Source organism: Pempheris klunzingeri, chromosome 21 (assembly GCF_042242105.1).
Source record: "Pempheris klunzingeri isolate RE-2024b chromosome 21, fPemKlu1.hap1, whole genome shotgun sequence".
NCBI lineage: Eukaryota > Metazoa > Chordata > Actinopteri > Acropomatiformes > Pempheridae > Pempheris > Pempheris klunzingeri.
The window spans coordinates 15091954-15116353 of record NC_092032.1 but is presented as its reverse complement, the minus strand read 5'-3'; the positions used below and the strand labels follow the sequence as shown (position 1 = coordinate 15116353).

Here is a 24400-nt window from a genome sequence, read left to right as displayed (position 1 = left end):
TGTGAAGTAAAAAACTGAACTAGCAAAATGAGATCAAGATCTAAATGGATATTTTTTCCATCACAGATTACAGCTGGGAAAAAGTTTATGTGTAGCTTCAGCTACAGATAGCCGTGGCTATCTCCCCAGCTAGCTTTCAGCCGTTAGAAATCCTGTTTACCGCCAATTTTTCATGCTGTTTTCATGGAAATGATAAATTTTTATGCCTTAATAGTTTGCACTTGTACAACTGATGCCAAAAAGTCAGATTAGTGTCTCAGATCACAGTTTTGAGTAAATATATAGTCACTGGGTTTTGGTTTTATTGAGCCATTTTGGACTCATCTCGTGAGGTAATGATCTACTTTTATTATTCAAATCATGTTTTTAAGGCCAAAGGGGCAAAATTATACAAAATCAACACCAAAGTTGTCATACTGTTTTACACTGTTGCCCATAAAGTTGGAATAAAATGTTTTTTACCTATTCTCATGAAATGATTGTGACAATGTGATTTATTCTTGATAGATAAACTTTCCCAACTTTATTGATCAAACTTTTCCAAACATATCACAGTTAAACTTAAACCACAATTAGCCTTTGCAAACGGTGTATTCAGGCTTTAACAAAATTGGGGGATAACAAAATTATTCCAACTTTATTCGCAACAGTATATCATCCCTCTTGAAAACCATCAAGAGAAACATGTTAAGGTGGGTCTTGTTGCAATAAAAACACCAAAACTGTCCTTGCACATTATATTGTTTAATTAAAAAGCATTATCAATATTTCCTTTAGTCCCAATCCCTTTAGTCCCAATTCTTGGTCTCAATAATCATTTTAATACAGTCTCTAAATAAAGAATTCAGTGGATTAAAGCAAAGTTTATCTTGAGACTTCATCCATTTAGATACATAACACCCAGTCTTGTGTAAAGTCATGATCTATCTTAAAAGATTTCTTTATGATAAAAGTTTCACTCCGAGGACAAAAGTCACTTCCAACTCAGTGAATTTCAAGTAGAAAATGTTTTCAAATGAAAGAATAGGTAGATACACTTAAAGATGAACCTGAGGACACAACATAACGTGATGTATAAAACTCAAGAATAACGGTTTTGATGCTCAAGGTCAGCACAAAGAGAACCATAATCTCTTTTACTGGCAACTGTAAGCATGGAGCTATTGATGTAACTATTAAGAAAAACTTTCACTCACATTTTTTTGATAGTGGTTATGATTTCTTTCATCATGTCCTTGTGTTTCTTAGTGTATGTTCACTGTATTCAAAATACATTTTTCACTTCTAGCACGTGCACATTCACGGCCACAAGCCATTACAGCTGGAGGTGAACTTTTGAATTAAGTGATACTGATTACTTTATTTTATCTTCAGCAATATAGAAATCTGAAGTATAGATTGAAGTATAGAGAGTGGGCGGGGGGGGGGGAGCAGGAGTGCAACAGCAGCTGGTGTGTGTTTGTGAGACTTTTTGGGGAATACAAGGAGCAGAGTTCAGGCTGCTAGAAAACAGAGACATCACAGCCTAAAGATACGCATTCGCAAACTGGGCTGCTAGAAAGTTAAATGGACTATGAGCCGATGCAATCAGCTGCTCAAGTCGGACAGGTGTCTCTGTAAAGACCTGGGCTATTAACTCCTCTACCTGCAAATACCTCACAGTGTGTCATTGCTAATAACGCTGGAGAAAAAAAAGGCAGGAAAAAACAGGAACAACAGTGAAAGCAAAAGGGATCATATGCATGGCCAACCTCGATTGCATGTGAGGATTGGTAATTGCACCCCCAGAGGCATCTGGGTGTGCAGAGCAGCAAAGTGGGAGACGCCTGAGCAGCTCGGGCTTCACAGTCAGTGTACCAACATCTCAACCTTGAGGAGGAAGTGAAAACAAAAAGGCGGAGGAGCGGAGGGTGAGGGATATACAGACAGTTCATTTACCCGGAACATCAGCCCACCGCGCATTGTCTGAAAGATAAGGGAAGTGAATGCTTCATGCCTGATAGAAAACAAAGGCAGCAATTTAAAACCATCTGCATCCAACACATGCACTCTCTCCCTCCACCTCTCTGTTTCTGTGTCCTGACTGATATTGAAACATAATCCATTTGGAGCGCCGACATGTCATAATATTTCTATCTGGCCTCCCTCTCCTCATTCAGGACAATTTCAGGTGGCTGCAGGTTGAACAGGAATGTTTTATTGCAACAAGTCAAACTGGAGTCTTCACTTTGTTTCCGTTTTAGAAATAAAACTAAAAATTATATATATATATAAGAAATGGAAGGACTTTACTTTAAATCCCTCTTAAGGAGACTCTGTAGGTCTTAAGGGCTCTGTGGGTTCAGAAAATAACACTGAGAGATCAAAACCCTTCTTGGATAACTGTCTTTACAGCAAAAATCACACAGCACAAAGGCTCAGGAGTGAGTCCTCAAACTGCTGCATGCTGCCCTTAGATATAAGTAAAGAAAAGAAGGAGAAAATGAACCGTGTGCGCTCCCCTCTGAGCAAAGACAGAGTTTTTCTTAAAAACATGTGTTTGATCTGGCAGTTTAACTTAAACTTTGTGTGTATCACTTTCCCAGTTTACTGTTTCTACCAACTGTTGGCTGAGAAGCACTTTGAACCGAACACCTTATCATCTTTATCTAATATTATAATAATACTAATATCACATTGATTGTCCTTCCCGCCAGAGGAATCACTCCTCTGTTGCTCCTCATACTGAAATTCCTTCTTTTTTTTCAGGTTTTTCCTCCTTTAAATCAAGGCTCTAAAGGTAGATGGTGTTGTGTGTTTATTCATTTGTTTATTTAATATTTATTTTATGAGTACAAATGTGGATCAGTGCCACATAACGCTGCATTTACTGTATGGCCTCATCTAGTTAGGAAAGTCTGTTCCTCAGCAGCACAACACAAGCAGAAATACAGTGAAATCCAAGAGGTTCCACATTAGAGTCTGTTTAACCATTTTGATAATGTTAATTATTCTATATACAACGTAAGCTAAAATAATAGGGACTGTAAGGCACCACTTGTGTTAACATTTAATCTTGAGGTCCCGTCTTACGACCTTCAGCTTAAAATCTATGGCTTTCCACTTTATATTGTGTTAACACTTCACATGTCCAACATTCACTTAAATACTACTTCAATGACTCATTAAGTATCACCAAACAAATCTGCAATTATTCCAATTAGCACAACCCGATGACCACCTAAGGAATGTGAAGCCTTTGGGCCCCCTGATTGTCTGGGACCCCAATTCATAAAGCCAGGATTGGCTTTGGGTACCTTAAAATGTCTCATAAAAACCAGAAGCCTCAGGATGTTTCACCAATTCACTGAGCACATGAGGACTCTTTGAGGATTCATGTCCAATATTGGCAAAGTTAATGAAATATCAAGAAGGTAAGATACTGTATTTCGTGTTGTATCTTCTGACGAACTTGTGATTTTGGGCTTTATGAACAAAACTGAATGAACTAAAAAGTAAAAATCACCATATAAAGTTCAATAAAGTGAATGATCGGTGATCGATGGGCCTTTTTACAGGCAACATTTTGTCTTTTCATACCAGGAAAGGCACAGCTGTTACTCATATTATCCATTTTATCATCTACACCTGTGTTTTTCCTACCGTCACATGTCGAAATGCTAATTGGATTCAATAAACACTGAGAGGAAAATGTCTTCAAATTCATGCAGGTTCAGGTACGAAGAGGCTGCAGGAAAAGAAAGCTACTTTGTTAAATCTCGGCTACGATAAAACTTAAGTGTGCACAAATAGGACCAAAACTTTTGTGCATGACGCATCCTTATCAGATTCACATCCAGGAATGATTGATATTAACTCTGACATTTCCTCTGTGATTCTGTGTTAGGATTCCTTTTAACTGTGCTGTTGCTCTTCATTCAAAAGCACCGCTGCCGCTGCTGCAGAGAGACAATAGAAAGTAAACTTTTATCAGCGGCAGAAAACAAACAGTTTGAGAAAACAGATATGGGTCAGGAGCTGTATCTGCACAATTACATTGTTAATGGGAAAGACAATGAAAATGGCGCGGATAGAAAACAAAAGAACATCAAATAACTCACTCGAGCTGTGTACACCTCAGCCATCACCACTCAAAAATACATCCAGTGTTTTGAAATGAAGGGGGGAGAGAGAGCTGAAAGGAAGACGAAAAAGCATCTTGAACGTCAGTTTTCAGTCTAATGTTAATAATTTATGTTGTCTGTGCTTTTTATTATTATTATTTATTTATTTACTACTTTCTTTTCAGCAGCCTGGCCGTTTTTCAAAGGCATCATGGACAGGGAAGCTGTATCAAACTTTTGAGTTTAGTTTCAAAAGGCTTTCTCCCTGTTTATTTATATATTTCTTCTTCTTTACACTTGTTTTGTTGTTATTTGGTGAGGCAAACACATGAAGCTTTGATGAGAAGCAAACCTGACATGTATTCTTCTCTTCTGACCCCAAGGAAATCTAAATAAAATTGCTAAATATTGTATATGAAACTCTTTTTTCTTGCCGTTTCTCTCATTAAACACACAAACTATTCATTCATCTATTCACCGACAATAGTTCCAGGTGAAACGTCAAATAAGACAGCGCCTTAAATCTAAAGGTGTGTAGGCATACAGGATGATTTAAGATGCACTTGACCATGACCTCGCAGAGAAAGTCAGGACAAGTTTGATTTGATTTGACGTTTTCAATAATCGTGTTTATGTGTGGAGCTGAAAAAGATGAAAAGAAAAGTCAGTGATGTTTTTAGAATATTTGTATGTTATTGAAACCTTTGAACTCTACAGCTACAGTGGTCACATTTTTCAGATGAAATACAGAATATAAACTCAGTTTTTGATCATAAATCTATCTATCTAGTAAATCAAGTAAATGCACCACTGCATTTACAGTGTCTGTCTACTGTTATATTTACAGTATATTGAAATAAATTATAATTAAATCTACATTTGAACATTTATATACGTGATTTTAGGGACATTTCATGCATTTCACTGCTTAGCTGGTTACCGATAGCAGGAGTTTAGCCGAGCAAGTCTTTTTGTTTAATTTAGCTACTGCCTCATTTAGTTATGTGTAATAACAAACTAGATAACCAAGATTATAATCAAGAATAAATGAATCTACAACCTTAATATATTTGAATGTTGATGTGATTTAGAGAAGCTTAATCATATTAAATTGCATGAATTCCCCAAAATCTGAGATGGCAGTTATCTGCTACTCTGCTAAGCTAGCTAGTTTTAGCAGTGGTTCAGTTTATTTCCATCATAATTGGATTAAGCCTGTGCGTTATTATATGGAATCTTTTTTTTTTACCAAGATTGAAATCAATTAATTTTTCAATTTATTAGCTAACAACACCCATTTACATGAATTTCACTGAACAAAAACTGAAATGGCACCGATTGCTGCTCTGCTAAGCTAGTTAGCTTTAGTAGTAGTTCAGATAAATTTTTTTCAATCATGACTGCACTTATGCTTCATTTAATTATGTGGAATGACAAATTGTATTACCAAGTTTGAAATAAATAATAAATAAAATTACAAGACATTTAAATATGAGATTTAAAGGCAGCTTACTTAAACTGTTACTGCTAATCTGCTAAGGTAGTTAGCTTATCAGCAGTAGAGCTAAGCTTTAGCCATCACGCTTCAATTTCGCTACAGCCTCATTTAGTAAAATCAGTAATTAATCTACTGTTTAATTCAATACATTTACATTTATGGTAAACAGATGCCAAAAAAATAAATAAATCAGATCCCAGTCAGCTTTGACCAAACATGTATTGAAAAGAATTTATCTTTTTTTAAAATCATTGAACTGAAAACAGGACACGCAATTCATGTCAAACAATTGTTTATTACTAATTATGGTACAAATCAATGTGACATACTTGAAGCCTTTTTTTTTTGGAAATACACAAAGTGCTGCTTAACTGACCAAACAGATATTGCTCTATAGATTAAGTACAGTTTTCAGTCTATAAAAAAATGAAAACCAACCTCTGCGGGCTCTTCAGCTTTGGTTTCGAGTTCTTTAACTATTAACAAAACGTCAAACCAGTTTGTTTGTGTAAGTAAAATTTCACAAAAGCATCGAAAGGTGATTGACAAATCATCCTAATTGGGTTAAGAGCAACATCACTGTAATCTCCTTCTCGTCTACGCGGGTCTACGGGTCTGTGAACACTGATGAGAAGGTGGACGGATGAGAAATAATGCAACAGTAATATGAAAACAGATGACCGGAGAGTCACGTGTGGCTCAGGGAAAGGAACCACCTCACAAAAAATAAAACAATCATGTGTCACATAATAATAAATATAACACGAGCCTCTCCCCTCCACATTGAAGGTGAACATCGACACACACAGTGCAGAGTAATCATCTGTCTTTTCTGCTGACCTGCTGCTGCCTGTACGGCATTAGTATGATTCTCACAAGAACAGTACTGAGGTAACCCTTGGATGAACTACTGTACATTTCTACTCTTCAATTCTTTTATCTCAGATTTTAAAGATTGTCAACACCATGAATCTATTTCTCTGTACAATGTGCATAACTATAGAGCTTTGGTCCAGCATTGAAAAGTTGAGCGAAGGCATAACTCCTTTCTGTGTCTTCTTTTTGACTTTTTGGTTTTGGTTACAGCTTTATTGTTAAGCCTCAGAACGGATCCATATTCTCCCTGCAGGAGCCTGCTGCTCACTCTCACATGTTTGTCTGGTGGTTGGATGCAGACGTGTAGTTTCTTGGCCAAAGATTTGCCTGGATGCAAAATAAAAGTACAATGAAAACAGAATGAATGTGAAGTGTGTGCAGCTATGGACATGCAGGTGAAAATTATATTAAAAGTCTCTGTGCACCAACGGAAATCAGAGTCTACAGTTGCCTTTCTCGCAAAAAACTCACTTTCTTCTTTTCAAACTCAGACATGTAAAGCTTCTTCACGTGTTTCCTAACATTTATCGAGTGTGTTGTGTGTGTGTGTTTGTGTGTGTGTGTGTTTTACAGGCAGTGAAGAAGAACACAGCAGTGCACAGGGGACTGAGAGACTGAGATAACCAATGTGACATGGAAGGACAGATATCGAGCAGACACATGATTCTGAATAAATTGCATCAAATTTCACCTCACTTCAAATTAAGTTCACTCGTCCTGACATGTGACACTTATTCTCAACATTCATCTCTCTTTTTTTTTTAGGTTTTTGTGAAAGCCAAATATTTGTAGTGACGTCTGGGAGGAATAATGCCTGGAATAATTCACATTTCTTACAAGGTAATGCCACATAAAATGAACAGTTTAGTACACAGTGATGGGGAGTCAACTAATCAACATATCAGTGGAAGGAAATTAATTAGTACCAATACAAATTGTGATATAAAGAATAACCAAAAATCTGTTGAAACTAACCTTTTTTAAGCATTTTACTGCAGTAGAAATCAATTCATGAATGAAATTCATTTGAATTTTCATTCAAATGGCTGATTTTAACAATTGTAAACTTTTACTTAGCTGAGAGGATACAGAATATAAAGGGAAAAAAAACATTTATCTTTGCAGAAAATCACATTTAAGTTGAAATATTCAGATTATAAAACAGCAGAACTGGATGAAATGAGCTCAATAGTTTGGTCAGTGGCGACAAACAGGCTTCAACCACATGTTCACTTAATTTTAGGGCGTAGTTAAAGGGTTTTATCATGTAAAATATGTGATATTTTCAGTGATATTAGCAAAATTCAGGTACATTTTGGGAATTTATCTTAGCCAGGGCTGTAGATAATCCTTCATGTGGTTTTAGTTGAAGCATGCAGAGGTAAATTTGCTTTAAAGAAAATTCATTCTTTTTTATATTGCTGTGATGACGAATTACAGCAGACACCGTCTCAGCTGTTTAACATGATAAACATGTTTTTTTTTTTTTTTTTTGACCCACAGAGTGAAACGCTTTAGAAAAAAGGGGGGAGAAAGCCGTGTGAAGAAATGAATGAAAATGTAAAGTCTTCACCAGTCCTTGAGCTGAAATTTATGTGTTCTTTGGCTATCAGGCTTTGGCAACAGAATGACACAGTAGCTCAAAACAAAGCTGCAGTGGACTTGACAGACACTGAAACCCCTCATCGTCGTCATCGTCGTCATCATCATCATCATCATCATCATCTGTAAGTCCTTAGTTTACTTTCCATCCGTCCTCTCAAACAATCTCATGAGATTATTAATAAATACCTGTAAAAGTTGTACAAAGTTACACTGTGACTGAAAATATTTGCAGATGAAACACAAATCAGAGGCAAACAACATTATTATGCAATTGTTTAACAGCAAAGGTAAATTTTTTTTTGTCCAAAAGAGAACTTTATCAGTGTGATTTCAATTCAAAGACAGCATTTTTTTTCTTCTTTTTTTTTAAAGATATTTACATACAAACAATGAAGAAAAAAGTAAGCGAGACAAAGATAAAATGTATACTCAACCTCACACATATAGCTTAGATTTGCCAGTACAAATGTAAAAATTTAGAGCACATTTACATTACAAAATTATTCTTAGTACTCAGATGCAACAGACTTTGGTAAATAGTGTTTTGATTTGGTATGATCTCTTTACTAAATCCCTCCTCGTGGGAACCAAAATTTGGGCGATAGTCTGGTCTGTAAGGCCAGAATCTAAAACTCTTTGAAACAGCACACCGTATGTTTTTACATAATTCTCAGATATTAATCTCTTTTTTCATGTTTTTGGTTTCGCCAAGGTCATTTACATAGCTGTGGTAATCACACTGACAACACATAGTTTTTGTTTGCAAACTCATGACTGTCCATCCAGGTGACTTGGGAACTTTTTTCAGTTCTCATTTCAAGATGAGTTCATCCACCTTTGTTGTTTTTAATGGCTGCCACTTTTCCACTCCACTCTTTTTTTTTTCTTTTTTTTTTTGAGTGTGTTGGAGAGCTCGTTCATTTCGGGAGCTCCTCTAGAGAATCAGTGAGAGGGTCCATTGGCGCAGCCGGGCCGAGGTCGGGCTTCAAACGCTTTATTGTGTTTTTCAAGGCTTGCCTCTTGTTGCAGAACCAGACACGCACCACCTCTCTGTCATAGTTCAGTTTCTCCGCTATTTCCGTCATTTCCTGTCCGGAGGGGTGTGTGTTCTTCTCAAAGTGGCTGTTGAGGATCTCGAGCGCCTGCGGGGTGAAAGAGGTCCTCCGCTTGCGTTTTTTGGAAGGCTCGCTGCCGATAAACTCAGTCAGGTTCTGCATGCCGGATCGGTGGCGGGCTTCAGCCTCGGCCATCCAGCGCTCCAGAACGGGCTTAATCTTCTGGGCGCTTTTAGGGGTGATGTCCAACTTCTCAAACCTGGCAGGATATAAAAGGCCAGGGTTCAGTTTGCCTGTCAGACTGCTACCTATAGTGTTCTCTTGGGCTTCCTGTGGTAGGAAAAAGTGGCTTCTCAGGATGGTGTGTCTGGGGAGAATTGAGAAAAAAGAATCTTACTTAGGTGCCCTGCCAGAACAAGGGATAAGCTGCCTGCCTTTTAGTCTCCTCAACCAGAATGCCACAGGGACTGAGACTAACATCCAGGTACACATCCGAGCCAAACTCCTCTGTACTCTGCACCTGGAAACACCTCAGCTGCAGCAGCTGGAGGTGACGGTTGCCAGGAGTGTGTTAATTTTGTGGAGGAGGCTGTGGTTCTCTGTCCCAAATTGGCAATAGTGGAGCAAGGAGATATTGCCAATGACTAAAATCAGGTCCAGCTGAACCAAAAGCATTCCAAACATCTAAAAAAGTGTCTTAAATACCGCACTTTAAAAAAATAATTCTCATAAATCAACAAAAAAACAAAACAGGAATTACTCCCAAATATCCCATTTCTTTCCCTCAGGTGATAAAAACAAAAAAACACTAATGCATGCAGTTAAATATGGCACCATCATTTATTTACAAAAAGACCTTGAATTATTAATCAAAATGTACATTTAATACATTTTTCAAACTTACTTTCATCCCGTAACAACGTCTCATTTTATATTTAATAAGAATACATTTACACACTCTAATCCTGAAAGTTTCTGCAACTTTACTGACACATGACTCTTCACATATACTCTGGATTTTAGCGAGTCACAGAGAGAACGAAGCTTTTTATAAACACAGTTGGCAGCCCAGTGACTCTGTCAGGTGCTTTTGCCTGTGATATGAACAGGTGCTGCGTGTGGTGTTAGAATTAGATATGATGAAGATGATGGTCAGTAAAAGGATTCCTCTCATGCCTGTGAAGTTTTGTGTTATTTGGCGGGTCAAGGCCGGAAAGGACACCACTTCATTTTAACTTAAACTCTTTCATTTAACACTCACTGTTCTCTTTATAAACCTAATAACAATGCATCAGCAGATTATTATCTTTTAACCATACATGTAAAATGTTATAGGTTATAACTTTGCTCACCCAAACACAGCAAGGTGCAGACTCTTATGGGCTGTAATGTTGTTTGAGATATTTTATATTCATGGTGATTTACAAGTAATTATCTGATGGACTATCAAACAGTTAAAGTCATTCTTTTTTATTGTTTGTCATTTGTTTTATGGTCATTTTATTGTTTGATAGAGCAAAAGGGAACATGGGAACCAGGATAAGGGGAGATAATGCGATAAGGTTCAGCTGGTCTTGTTACTTGAGTTTCAGCCTGACCACTGGAGTGTACTGCAACACAACTGTGAGTTACTTACACCCGTTCCTCTATGAGTTGATGACACTTTAAAGAGTATTTGTGGTTGTTTTAATTGGTGTGTCTCTCTGTGCGATTCTTGTTTTTGCGTGACGTAGTCGTCTTGTTGACAGTGGTGATTTTGTATAGTTTGTTCTCAGGTCTCTCTCTTTTTTAAGCGTTTTATCAGGAATATTTGCCCTTATTGGATAGCAGACCATATAAAGGGGCCAGGAAATGAAGGAAGAGAGAAGAAGGATGACATGTAATAAAGGAATCAAACCATTGCAATTACACTGTCAGTGTCTAAGACTACTAGGCCGCCTTCAGGTCCCTTTTGTAAGAGAGATTTCCAGAATAAATAAACTAACTGACCTTAAATGTGACCACATCACATGTCATGCATTAATGGAGGAATATTTTACAGATAAAGCTGCTCTTTAAGATGAGCTTTCCAAAAAAAGTGTTTCTGGGACAGACATGGGTGTGACGTGTGTGTGTGTGTGTGTGTGTGTGTGTGTGTGTGTGTGTGTGTGTGTGTGTGAATGCTTTTAGTAAAATAACTCCTCAGCTGACAGCTCTGATGGAGAGACAGCAGAGATCTGCGAGGAGGCTCTGCTCTCCGTGGAACAAACAATGCACGCAAGACATTTGTAATGGCGAGGTGAGTGGCTGCAGACGACAACAGTGAGACGAGATGCCCACGCGTGCATGAACTTCCTCTGTTTCTACACCTCGTTGGTGCATTTCTCCTTGTCGACAGGTGGTATTATTTATAACCTCCTCCTAAACAGTGGAAAGAGAGGGCTCCGTACTGCGGGGAATACATTAGTAAATATGAGGAGTCACCAGAGACAGGACATTTCATGGATCAACAGGAAGCGCGGATACTAAAATGAGTTGAGAGCCGCTCTGCTGGGGTATGCACTGCCTCCACTAGTGCATCAGCACGAGGGAGAAATGGCCCTGAATGCACCTCCAGCCTCTCTGGCTCTTCTTAAAAGTACCTCAGGAGCCTGCTTAGACATGCTGTGTGTTCAGGCCTGAGTTACAGTCTGCCCGAGGCTTTACAGTCAGGAACCAGTGCTGTCTGAGAGCTGTGTGCTTAAAGTCACAGCAACGCGACACATATGACCCAAAAACTACAGTATACGAAGAGAAATGATCAGATTTACCTCATTAACAATGAATATGACAGCTATTACTTCTTATACATCAGTAAATGTATCTTCTCTCTCATGCTGGTTCACTTCTGATACGTGTGGTTAATTACAGTGTGACCAGTTATCATACTGAGCTATTATCTGCCTATAGACAAGTACAGGATGACTGAAATATACCGTGAGGCAAGATCCTTTGTTTCAACTGTCACAAACTGCTTGTGTTGTGGTCCTGTTTGATCCTGTGTCTCTATCTCTGCCTAATGCTGAAATTCATTGAATATGAATTTATCCACATCCCTCAGTCTTCAGTCAGGTACTGAGAGGTTGGCATCGACTGCTTTGATTTTTGGTCTTGTTTACTTGACTTCTTAGTCTATGATTAAATATTTAATGATTTAGATATAAATTTTAGATTTATAGTTTTGATGTATAAGTTCCTGTACGACTGGTTTATGTTGAGAAAAAATAGAAAAATAGATCTAATTAAAAAGTTTGGCTGTTTTTCTTCAATATAAAAACATTTAATATAATTTAATATATTTATATAATTATAATACATTTATTATACATGATCAAATTGCATATATACATATCAAATATACAATATACATATCAAAAAAGTTATTATAGAGACAATAATAAAACATCAGAAAACAATAACCTGCTCTGTGGTAATTCAATTCATATCATACAGTTGGTGTATGATCCCTTCTGCCCTACTTTAGGCTACTGATGAAATATGGTTAACTTTATGCCTTCATGAGCTGCCTATGTATTTCTGTTAGCTCATGTTTATTAATGCTCAGACAAATATGTTTTTTTTTTTAGATTTAACTCATTAAGACAGCAATCCAAAAGTTTGGTGCACTGAATTCTTACTAATTAATGCAAGTTATTAATGTTTCCTGTTTTAAACCACATTGATGAATGAGAAATGTGGGACCATTTTCAAATTTTAATCATAATCTTTTCAGTTTTATATGTATTTATATATTCATATTGTGTAAACCAAACCAAATATGAGCCAAAAGAGGACACACTGGCACATCATTGGTTTGATGATGCCCTCCTGTAATGCCTCTGCCTGTTTATATAAACTAATAAAGCGCCTGCAAACATACTGAGCAATGAAAGGAGACAAGATGGAAGCATCTGTCAGTGTCTGTTCACTGTCTGGGTTCAGAGCCGGAGCCCCAGAGCTACCGCGACGTTTCTCCTCAAACTTCATGTCTATGTTGATGTTAACTAAACTAAAGCATGTGAAGTTTGCCCCTCTACTTAAAACATCAGGATGTCATGTCCAATGTCATACAAACAAAAAAATTGTCTTAACGGCATGAATAACAGCCCACAGAGTGTTTATTTTTGAAGCTAATGGCTTTTAATGTATGTTATAAATATTTGAATTATTCCTGGCTGTGAATATTTCATGTGTGATTTTAAGACTTTAAACATTAGTCAGAGATGGCTGGGCCTCATATGAACCTCGGCCCCTGTACTGTTTCACATTTTATCGCCCGTTTGATGTTGATGTGATGAAATTTTTAAAAGTGCGTGGCAGCGCCGTGTCACATAAACAGTACAGGTCATCAGCAAAGCACATGCATTGCAGAGGGACATTAAAATTAATACAGGAATAAGAACTGGACTGAACTGAAAATGGAAGGGAACACTTCAACCAAAACTGATGTAAAACAGCCTATAAATGTGTTCAGTTCTGTGTTTATGGCAGAGAAAAGTGTCAAAAACAAACCCTTTAATTAGACTTTGTAAAAGACATTCAACATTAACTTCCATTTGTAAACTTTTTAATTAATGTTACACTTTAAATTGTTGCTTGCATTGTAGAATAATTGATTTTACTACTTGGTTCTGTTGAAAAACTAATATTTAGGCATCATGTAGCCCAATTATTCTGACTTGAAAGGGAAATGTTGCTCATTTAGCATCGTCATGCAAAATGTTAGTCAAGTGGAACATCAGGAAGGATGAAACACTGATTGTCTGATTGTCTCATGAATATATAATGCACCATTTAGGACTAAACTGTCCTCCTGGCAGCAGTAAAACATGGCAATCTTATTAACAGATCATCACCGTCAAGCTCTCTCATGCAGAAACCGGCAACGGGCCTTAGTAATTATTAAATGCTTTAAGTGCTTCGTGTAATACTCGTGTATGTATTTTGCATAAGTAACGCGCGGCTGTCATGTCAGCGGGTGAGAGGGAAGAGAGAGGAAGACGGGTAAGTACAGATGCGAGCGCTTCATATGTCAGGGTGGTGATTGTCAATTATGTATTTTAATATCTTAATAATGTTAAAGCAGGGAATGAAGAATAGATGGCAGTGAGAGCACCAGACAGCTCAGAGTGGCTGCACGATTTTATCTGCTTTCATTTGACAGAATTAGGACATATTGATCAGAAATAACGAACCATTAATTGCTGGAGTTTTACCCTCTTTGTTTGCTCTTACCTGCAGATGGCAGACTGGCTGTACGCCGGCCCCTCTGCGGCACTGAGTGCCTGGCCCACCTGAGTCTGTGTAAGGCCCAGGGACAGCCGGCGGATCTTGAATGCTTTGGCGAATTCACGAATCTCCTCCAGGTTGACCCCGTCCACCTCGCTGGGGGCGGTCTGCGGGTCTACAATGCAACACACACATGTCATTTTATTAGCCCTCTGCTCCTCCGTCGCTTAAATCATTTTCCAGTGTGAATGAAGCAAACATCCAGACATATGTGATCATGATCTTCTCTAAACAATTTAAAAAAAAATAGCCCTGGTCTGGGTCAGAACTTATTACTTCTCTTTGCCCCAGTGCTGTAGACTGTATGTATCTCAGAGCTGTTTTAAAGAATAAATTCATCTGAGGTGTGAAAGCAGACATGTCATGGCTCCGACTTGCAAGTGTAAATCTTTAATCCCCCACACAAAAGCATATGAACAAAACCATAAGATACGCAGCTAGATAAATTAATAGATGGATAGACCTTGAGCGGACAGATATTGTAGGCCCTTTTCTTGTATCCCTTCTAGTTTTCTGTATGAATACACATTTTCTAAAGCTATCACTGTCAAACACACATTACAGAGTGTATAAAGACATTATTTCATCCATCTGACCCTTAGTGAAGACAGTTCAGGCCTTCAAACCAGCAGTGATCCTCATGCACAAATGACACCCAGCTCCAGTCCAACAGGGAACACTCTTTATACAAAGAAATGCTCTTTGTGATTCTCCGCATCTGAGCAGATCTGAAAAACTTCTCTGAGGCATTTTGAAGAATTTCCCTGCTAATAAAAAGTGATTTCACATTGTACATCAATGTCAGGTGCCCTGGCATCCTGCTTACTAAAGCAAAGTTTGTGCCTCTGAATTATTCATCTTGGTCATTATCAATGAATTATTAAAGGAATCCTCCAAGCGTATTTAAGCAAAAATCTATGGGGCTGCCATCTCGTTGTGCCTCATAAGTGACGTGTAGCGTATGCGGGGTGCTTCAGACGTGTGAACACTTGGAAGATGAGGGCCTAGAGACTCCGAGCCGACTAAATGGGAGATATGAGCACTCACAGCTTCGGGTCCCATCATCTCCACATTGATGAGCATCTCTTCGTCGTTCCCAACAGAGTCTATTTACTCAGTGGTTTGAAAGACTAATGGTGCTCCAGAGCAGCGGCTCTCAACTGGTCTAAACTCTAGATACCTATTTGTCTTGAGACATTATGTCACAACCCAGACATGATTTAAGATATAAAACCCACTAACGTATTTAGCAATAATGAATGGTGGGGTAAATAAAAAAGCCGGTTAATTAAAACTGAAACAATGGAGACAAACAATTTCTGGGCCTCCAACAGCTACTTTTCCTCACAGCAATAATACACAATGTAATAATACAATGTAATAATTACAGCAGGACAATAACTAGTAAAACACTCATTCTGCTGAAAAGGAAAACGAGAAAAATAATGTTACCTTCATAAATTACAGGCAGGACTCGTCTATTATGTGCGAGGACTTTACAGCACACAATGCAGTCATGTTTTTGTCCTCCACTTAATGTAAAAATAGTTTGTTTTTCTTTTTGTTGAAACCAGACTAACTGCTTGTGGTGGTAACCCAACAGAATGAACCATAGATAGTTAGTTAAAAAATGACCTTTCCAACAGCTGCTCTTTTCGACCTTATTTACACGTGGAGTTAACATGTGATCTGTATCTGGGTACAATATCTGGATGTGTACAGCAGGCCGACTCTTCAACAAACATGGTGTAACTTGGGGCAAGACAAGCATCATTTAATACACCTTTTGTGTGAGAGGACTACTACCACTAGAAGAGGCGGAGTTAGGAGACCTTTCAAAGGTGGCTATAATTTAAATGTATAACAAACTATAACAAACTATCAAATGACAACAATGTGAAGAGAGTTGCTTGTACTGATCAGCCAACTGAGAATTATCCCCTGAATCTGCAGCTTTATAATGAGTACAAGCTCATTGTTTAATTATCCACCCCACAACTTTATTGTTTTGGTTCAATCTCACTGCTCTCATAGCGCCTTAGTGTGAACATAGAGGAGCAGTCAGCAGCTAAAGAGCCAAATACATTTCCTTCAGGAGTTGGTAGAGACCAAAAACAGAGCTAAAAGAGAGTGAATATTGGACTTACATTTACCACATGGAGACACAGCTCCAAATAAATAATAATGTTGCTCCGACATTGCTGGCTGTGTAAATAAGCAGCTGTTTGCTAATAAGTTCACCATATCACCGGATTTCTTTAATGTTATAGCAGGTTTATGAATGTGGTCACACTGTACAGATCGTGTTGCACCTGGCTGACATCTGATCACAACACAAGCCGGACCACAGATGCATCGGATCTCCAGATATTGTCTGGTTATCTGATCACGTTTACACCTACATTAACATTAGTTTTTCCTAATCCAGTTAGGACCAGTGGAAGAATGTGCTCATGGTGGTGAGATGAATGTTAAGTTGCTAGAAAACTGCTGAGTTGATTTTTCTCTGTGTCCATCAAAGTTAAAATAAAACAACCTAAAGACAAAATATTGCTGACATTCATATTTCTGACTGACATTTTCTCATCTGATTATCTTAAATAACAGTTACAGTTCTCATCTTTTTAATCTGTTTCTGACACTTTATTTGTGGCCAGTGAACGTAATGACATTCCATCATTTGGACTCCGCAGACGACCGTGATGCTGGCGTGGGATTTTCCTCTGTGTATGTGTGCTGTAAGTGATACTGAGAGGAAGTGATATGGCTCGTACTCAGCATAAAGCATTAATTCTATTTACCTCATAACTGAGCCACAACGATTTTGTGCAGACTCAAAAATGGTTTATAGGACAGTTTCTAAGCCACAAGTAAACACAAACCAAACACGGTGTCTACAACAAGTTGATCAATGACGACTTGTTTTTTTATTAAATTCAGTGGCATTGTGGCTGCCTTTGAAATGAGTTTACATGGAGTATAGGGGAATCGACTCTGACAAATGAAATTTATCTGAATAAAACAGAGTTTTTAAAGGCAATAGCTGCATGCTGACAGGCTGTGGCCCAGTGATTTATAAGGCTCTGCCAAAGGCCCCCGCATTGGGAGAATGAAACTTATGTTCATTATACAAAACACACGCCACTTTGGATCATCTAATAAACCAAAGAACTGACAGTCAGGAAAAATACAACAATAGTAGGAGGCAAGGATCAGTCACAGGCAGTCCGCACTGAGAGTCACGTAGATACGGAGCATCCGCCATGTTGAATCTTCAGCTGGTGATTTTAAAGGGACAGTTTACCCAAATTACAAAAAATACACATTTTTATTCTCTTACCTCTGGTGGTATCAAGGCATTCAGACAGTTGTGGTTTTATTTGCTGAAGTTTTGAAATATCTGTCTCAAAGATGTTTCCATATTAGGGAGGTATTTGGAACATTTAAAAATTACAAAAATCAGAGGCAACATTTCTGTCTTTTTTACCGGCCATTTTATTCATTATAGTCTTATTTTCTTTAAATAAAGTAAAAAAGGCCAGGGCAGGAACAATGCTTGACCAATTTCCAAAACAAAAAGTCAACTTATTTCAAGAATTTTCCAGAGATGAGTGTCACTATCTGCTCTCGCAAGAAAAGAAAATGCTATAAAAATGATGATTTGTATCGGAAACAAAAGGAAATATTCTCACTGCATTGACAGACTTTTTCCACTTATTTTAAAGGGTACATCTGGTCATATCACATTTTGTAATTGTCAGCAAATCCTATGATACTAACTAGGTGTTGCCTGTGTAGCTGTTTCTTGATATATCTCATTCGGCTTGTTGTCAATTAGACACATCAAAACACTGTTTACCTGAGCAACATGTTCCTTTATCAGGATAAACACACACACACACACACGCACACACACTGTGGGTTACTTTGATTCACTACCACACACACCGTCCTGCTGTGATAATACACAGACAGATGTCTAAAAACTGCATGGCTAGATCACCAGAGTAGAAAATATGTTTGGTTGTAATTTGGGTGACCTAACCCTTTAATACACATCATTGTCAGCTTGTAGCTACAAGAGTCAGTGAGTTTTATCTTTATGTATTTGAAGGCATGTTGTTGTGTCTTTGTGAGGTGTGTCGGACACTTACTGCTGACCAGCTGCCCCACGCTGAGAGCTGAGGAAGAGGAGGAGGTGGAGGAGGAGGAGGAGGCCTGGTGGAGAGGACTCTGTCTGTGGGGCATGTGGAGCAGGTTGGGCTGAGACGATGCTGTCTGACCCTGCTGCTGGACACACAAACACACACACACGCAGAGCTGATACAACGCAATGACAGATTGCAGTACAGACAAATATTCTTTATTCCCTCCTCCACATCGTCACAATAATCATCATTTAAAGTAATCATGTCATTATGGTGATTCAGCTGTAATATTAAATCTAATCAACCAATCGACAGCTATTAAATTAGCCACTTAGAAGATGAATATAATGAGATTTACCTTGTACCAGATGATGAATAAATGTTAATTACTGCCTGCAGTATTTAGACTGACAGAGCAGAATATAGTGTCAATAGTTTGCTCAATAGACTACAGAAGTGTTTTACTATTGCAGGTGACAGTGACAGTGAACTCAAGTTCTCCTCTGTCTCTCTGAGCTTTACAAGAAATCAACAGAGTTAAAAATAAAACAGCTGATGACAATTAGAGGCTCCTCTCTCGTCATCAGACCTGTGAGGATGCTAATGATGGCAGCCTGTATGTGAAATAAAAAACATGTGGACACAGCAGTCCCCGTATCAAACATAATTCATGATCCACAAGCTACGTGCTCTGATGGCGAAAAAACGATGTATTTTCATGTTTTATGCACATTTGAATTGCTTTTACAAGATCAAGATGGTACGTCTTCACTTTTAAAGTGAAAAGCTGTCTCCGCTATAAGCTGGGCCGGCTTCTCCTCTCCTCCTTTGCAATTAATTATTTTCTCTGTGGCATGTGTTTGTTTGGATGGTGGGGGGTGTCAACAGCGATGCACACACTGTCAGGACTGTTGACAGGCTCGGAGAATTATCTAGCTTCACTGGAAATATTCTAGACTGCAGGCTCTGACAACCGTAAATTATGCCCGTGGAACAATGTGTACATGCAGGCTTTGAAGTGGAGACAAAAGCATAAACATTATTACAAATGCATTAATTCATTCAAGAGTATGATCTGGTGGTTGCAGGGAGCCACAATTAGGTGTCCATCTGCTGAGAGTTCATCCATTTGGCACTATATGGGTTTCAATGTGAACTTTTACTCTGTAATTCTGCGCTGACATCGCCATTATCAAGTCAATACATTGTCACAGATGTGTGCATGCATCTGACTCCACACTTGTGCACTGTATAGATCTTTAAATTGGGGGGATGAAATGTTTGAGCGCAAGTTTCTACATTTACTGTATGAACTCAAATCTGGAGCACAAAAGAAAAAACAAAGAACTTGAGTGTTGTATGCCTTCATGTGTCCGTCCTTTAAATCAGAACAAAGCACTTCTTGTTCAGGTCAGAAAGGACAAAACGTGAGGCTGGAGAGTGTGATTGAGGAGGGAGAGAAGGAGTGAAACCGAAAAGAGGTGGAGAACACAGGCAGGAGTTTTAAGTGGGGTGATGAAAAGTGTTGCTTTGTTTTTTTGTGTGTGTGTTTGGGCTCTGCAGGGGCGCAGCAGTCTCCCCGAGACTGAAAGGTTGGCTGACAAGTGCCTTCCAAGCATGCACAGACACACACTCAAACATGTAAACACACACACACACACACACACACACACACACACACACACACACACACACACAAACACACACACAATGTGAACAATTGTACCAAAAGCTACAATTTTCCAAGAGGAATGATGCAAATGAGCGTTTTGAGTGTTGAAGCAGGAGAAATATGAGGTGTTTAGCATAAAGCAGACCTGACTAGCAGTGCTGGAGTATTGCTTTCATGAATAAAGAGAACTCTAGTCTGACTCCACTAGGTGTTGCTCATTCGACAGTTTTAAAGTCAGCTCTTGATCACTGTTGAAACATCAGTTTAGGTTGATAATAAGCTGCTCTGTAAGATATCTTCCTCTTTGTGTGTGTGTGTGCCTGTGCATCAGTGTATATGTTACCTGCTGTCCAGGCTTGATTGGTGACAGCGTGATTCCCTGGGTGTTGATGACAGGCAGGATCTGATTGCCGATCACCGTGGCGATGATCTGGCCTTGAGCGTTGGTCAGAAGCTGAGGTGTAATTGGCTGTACCTGCAGTGCTGGGTTGCCACCCCCTGATTGGCTGGAGGGCCCTGCAGAGTTGGGCATCAGTGGGATTGTTCCAATTATCTACAAAGGGGGTAGAGAGGAGACGAAATCAGCTGGGTGGTTTAAAAAAGAAGATGGAGCAGAGAGGGTAAACGCTACTGGAGGTATCAGTCTTAATGATCTCTGCCGCTGTGAGTCTTTTTTTTTTCTGGCTTTTTTGTGTGTGATCGGAAACAAAGCGTGAGACGCTCATTTTGTCCTGTTACGAGGCACATCAGAGCACTCAGCTTTCGAGTTCGGTGATCTTAGGAGAGAAACATGCACAAGTGTCCACTGATCATCTGTCACCGAGGTGGTTTTACAGGCTAGAGCAAGTGAAGCCAAAGCAGACTGCTGGGAGCGCACTGCAAAGGTCAGTGCTGAATACCTGTGTGTGTGATGGTGCACACCACTGACTGTATTATCCATCACCAGGCCAAGACCGGGATGAGTGTATGTATGTGTGACTGTGTGTGTCTAAGTGTGTTTGTGCTTAAGTGTCTTTGTCTGTCTCTGGTGAGAAGGAGTGAGGCTGCTGAGGGACGGAGACCCCCGTTTCACCCTCTCACTCTCACTCTCACACACACACAGGCAGAGAGGAAGGAGTGGTGAGAAAGAGCATGAAAAGAAACAATAAGAGGGAGAAAAGAGGAGCATCAGAGAGTGAGACAGGACTCTGTGTTTCTAATTCAACTCTCAGGGTCCCAGGGGTACTTCACCCCTCCTCCGCCCCCCTCCAGCCCCTGCTTTCCTCTCCTCTGTGGCTGTAATCAGGAAGGGCAGATCAAAGGGGGCGGCAGAGTGTCACTGCAGCGTTTTAGCTCTCAGAGCTGCCAGAGTGTGGCCAAGAGTGGCGCTTTAGGGGGGTCTTAGCGCCTCTTCACCATGATGAAGGTTAATGTCATCTGGGGACTGGTTCTGAGCAGCTCCTGAGCAGCCGTCGCCCTGACGTCGCTCCTCTACCAAGCCTCATTACACCGGAGAGCAGCTCAACATGGATGAGACGCCCATCATTCTGAATTCTGTTATTTGGCGTCTGGGCAAAGAGCTGCTTTTGCAAAATGTGCGCTCATCTTCTTTAGGTTTTAGCGCAAGTTTAGATTTCCGCGCAAGCTTCTACACCTCAGCCCAAAGCAACACAAAGCTACAACCAGCGTTGATGTAGCATTCACAGAGCCTTTTCTGGCTCCTCTGTCGCCACCGCTGCTGATGTGTTTCAGCGTGCCGTTCACCTCCCCCTCCTCTCTCCCCCGGTCTCTTTGACATAATAGGGAGGGATCAGTGAGAGAAAGGTGGGCCGACAATCTGTAATTCATCCCTGCCACGGCTCATTTGCTTACGTTGCTTCGCATTAGGGGAGAGATAATTTATCTCTCTCTCTGCGCCGGCTTTACAAATTCCCTGTAATGCTCTCCTGCCACTTAGCATATTTTATTGCCATGCCTGACGCTCTTGTCTCCCGAGTCCCACTGATCCCGCTTTGCATGCCACAGTGGCAGGGAACTTGTTCCGCTCAATTATTCATCGTCATTGGACTAAGTGGTTGTTCTATAAGCATAATAAAAGAGCAGGCAACTGACAGCTTAGCTCTCGTCCCTGTCCCACCATGCAATCCTTCTCCATCTGACTATCTCAGGCAGATGTTTCATGGCAGTGTCTCAAAGCTCTTCTGGGGCAGGAGGAGAAGAGGTTTTAGAGTAGTCAAATGTTTGATTGGGATTGTACAGAGAGGAGGGACTTTGTTATACACTTTCTTAGTAGAAAGTATTGAATTCAATAAGGCTGAGGGAACAGAGCAGGGGCCTCATCTATAAAAGAAAGTGTTCTGCTGGTCATCGAACCCAAATATTCTTATAGTATAAAAATTAAATGCATCTGTAGCATCTTAAAGGTCAGATTCTCAACTTGACTTAATTGCAAAATTCATTATTTAACCCTGAAGCATTTGGGAGTTTGCCAACATGTTAATATTCTTTAAAATAAGGCATCAAAATAAATACTATTTTGGTATTGGTACATATTTTGTATCAAACATCAAACATTTTCAAAAAACACCCTACCCTACGCATATTAAGATCATTGCCCACTATGTGCTCCGGTCTTGTTTTTTAATGATGATTTTTAACAGCGACGCTACTCATAAGAAGGCTGCACAGCTCACATCAGGTGATGGTGCTTCCAAACCTGCAGTGCTCCAAATCAACCAGTGGGAAATTCCCTCTCTGTGTGAAGGCCCTCTCCTCACTTATCTTTCAGTTTCCTCTCCTTTATTTGGCTTCCTGTGCTCGCTTCCCGCTCCAGTTTGTATGACATGTGAGTAACGTGCCTCTTTCCACCCAGCAGAACTCATTAAGATTATGCTGCTCTTGTTTCCACAGAAATGTCATCTCATCTCTCCAGCCAGGGCAATCTGTGTCTTTAGCCATGGTCGCCAGGCAATATCTCTGCACATTTTCTCTCCTCCACTGTTCATGCGGTGAATTGAGGCCTGAGAGGGAAAATGTTTGGGAAGTTTGGCCCAAAGTCCAAAAAAAACGCTCATTCAAACATTCAGAGCAAATCAAAGCCTAAAAGAGCAGAGTCATAATGGTGCACTGCAAAAAAGACATTTTCTGTGTATGATGATGATGGGTATTTTCTACTAATTTAACAGCCTTTGTTTTATTTTCTCAAATATACAAGATACAGATATAGTATATTAGTGCAGTGCAGTTTTTTGTTTAATCATTTATCCATCAAAAATGTCAAATATCAGCTGGTTGCAGTGACTGAAATGCAAAAATGTGCTGCTTTTCTGTTTTATATCATCATAAATTCAATTTGGAGTGTTGGTTGGACAAAGCAAGTGATCTGGGAACTTGTAGGGCATCGACAGATTAATTGATGCTGAAAATAATCAATAGTTGCAGCCCTAGCGTAGATTTACAATTACAAGGTCAATAGCAGTTTATTCTGAGGTTACGTGGGATCAGGAGGCTTCCATCAGTACACAGAGCACACTTGTGTTGTGTTGTGGTTCAGCTTCACCCACTTTACAGGCTAACTGGCTCTGCAGGTTAACCGTGCACATGTCCCTTACCTGTTGTTCTCTGCATTTATGTCAGCACCATCCACCTGAGAGGCCAAAGCCCTCGCCAAGAGCTAGGAATGCTGGGAGGAAAAGGGATGGATGGCCTGACAGCCAGAAGGTTTCCATACATGAAGAGAAGGCTTACCAGCCTGGGGCTTACCGTATACCCGAACCATTTTAGTGGTGTTGAAACCTTTCAGGATGTATGATACACTAAACAGCCCTTATTATTCCCATTTCTCCAACACATTTTTAATCCCAAATTAAAGCGGCAGAAAAAAGAGAATTTCCACTGAATAGAAGATGTTGACAAAAATGCCGCAGATTCATAAAGGGAATGAATAGCAGGAGTGAGAGTGACTTTACAATATTCGGGCTTTTATCCTCAGCCTTAATCACTGTTGTTAGGCAGTGGGGACAAAAGAGCCTGATTGATTCTCCTTAGAGAGTAAAAAGGCTGGGGCCAATATAATTAAGGTTTAAAAACATATTGAACTCCAAACGTTCATCAAACCTGGCACTTTTCAAGGTCCCCAGAGCTCTCACTTATGAAAA

At 39.5% G+C, this 24400-nt stretch overlaps 1 protein-coding gene across 1 annotated transcript in view; it reads right to left on the bottom strand.

Moving 5' to 3' along the window:
* Nucleotides 1-8999: 8999 nt before the first annotated feature.
* Nucleotides 9000-24400, bottom strand: part of pou6f2 (POU class 6 homeobox 2) — a 67728-nt gene continuing 52327 nt past the window's right edge. The window contains exons 6-9 of the mRNA XM_070853391.1: nt 20608-20817; nt 18599-18734; nt 14391-14559; nt 9000-9504 (exon numbers count right to left, since the gene is read on the bottom strand). Coding sequence (XP_070709492.1) covers nt 9000-9504; nt 14391-14559; nt 18599-18734; nt 20608-20817 — 1020 coding nt within the window. The remainder of the gene's footprint in view (nt 9505-14390; nt 14560-18598; nt 18735-20607; nt 20818-24400) is intronic.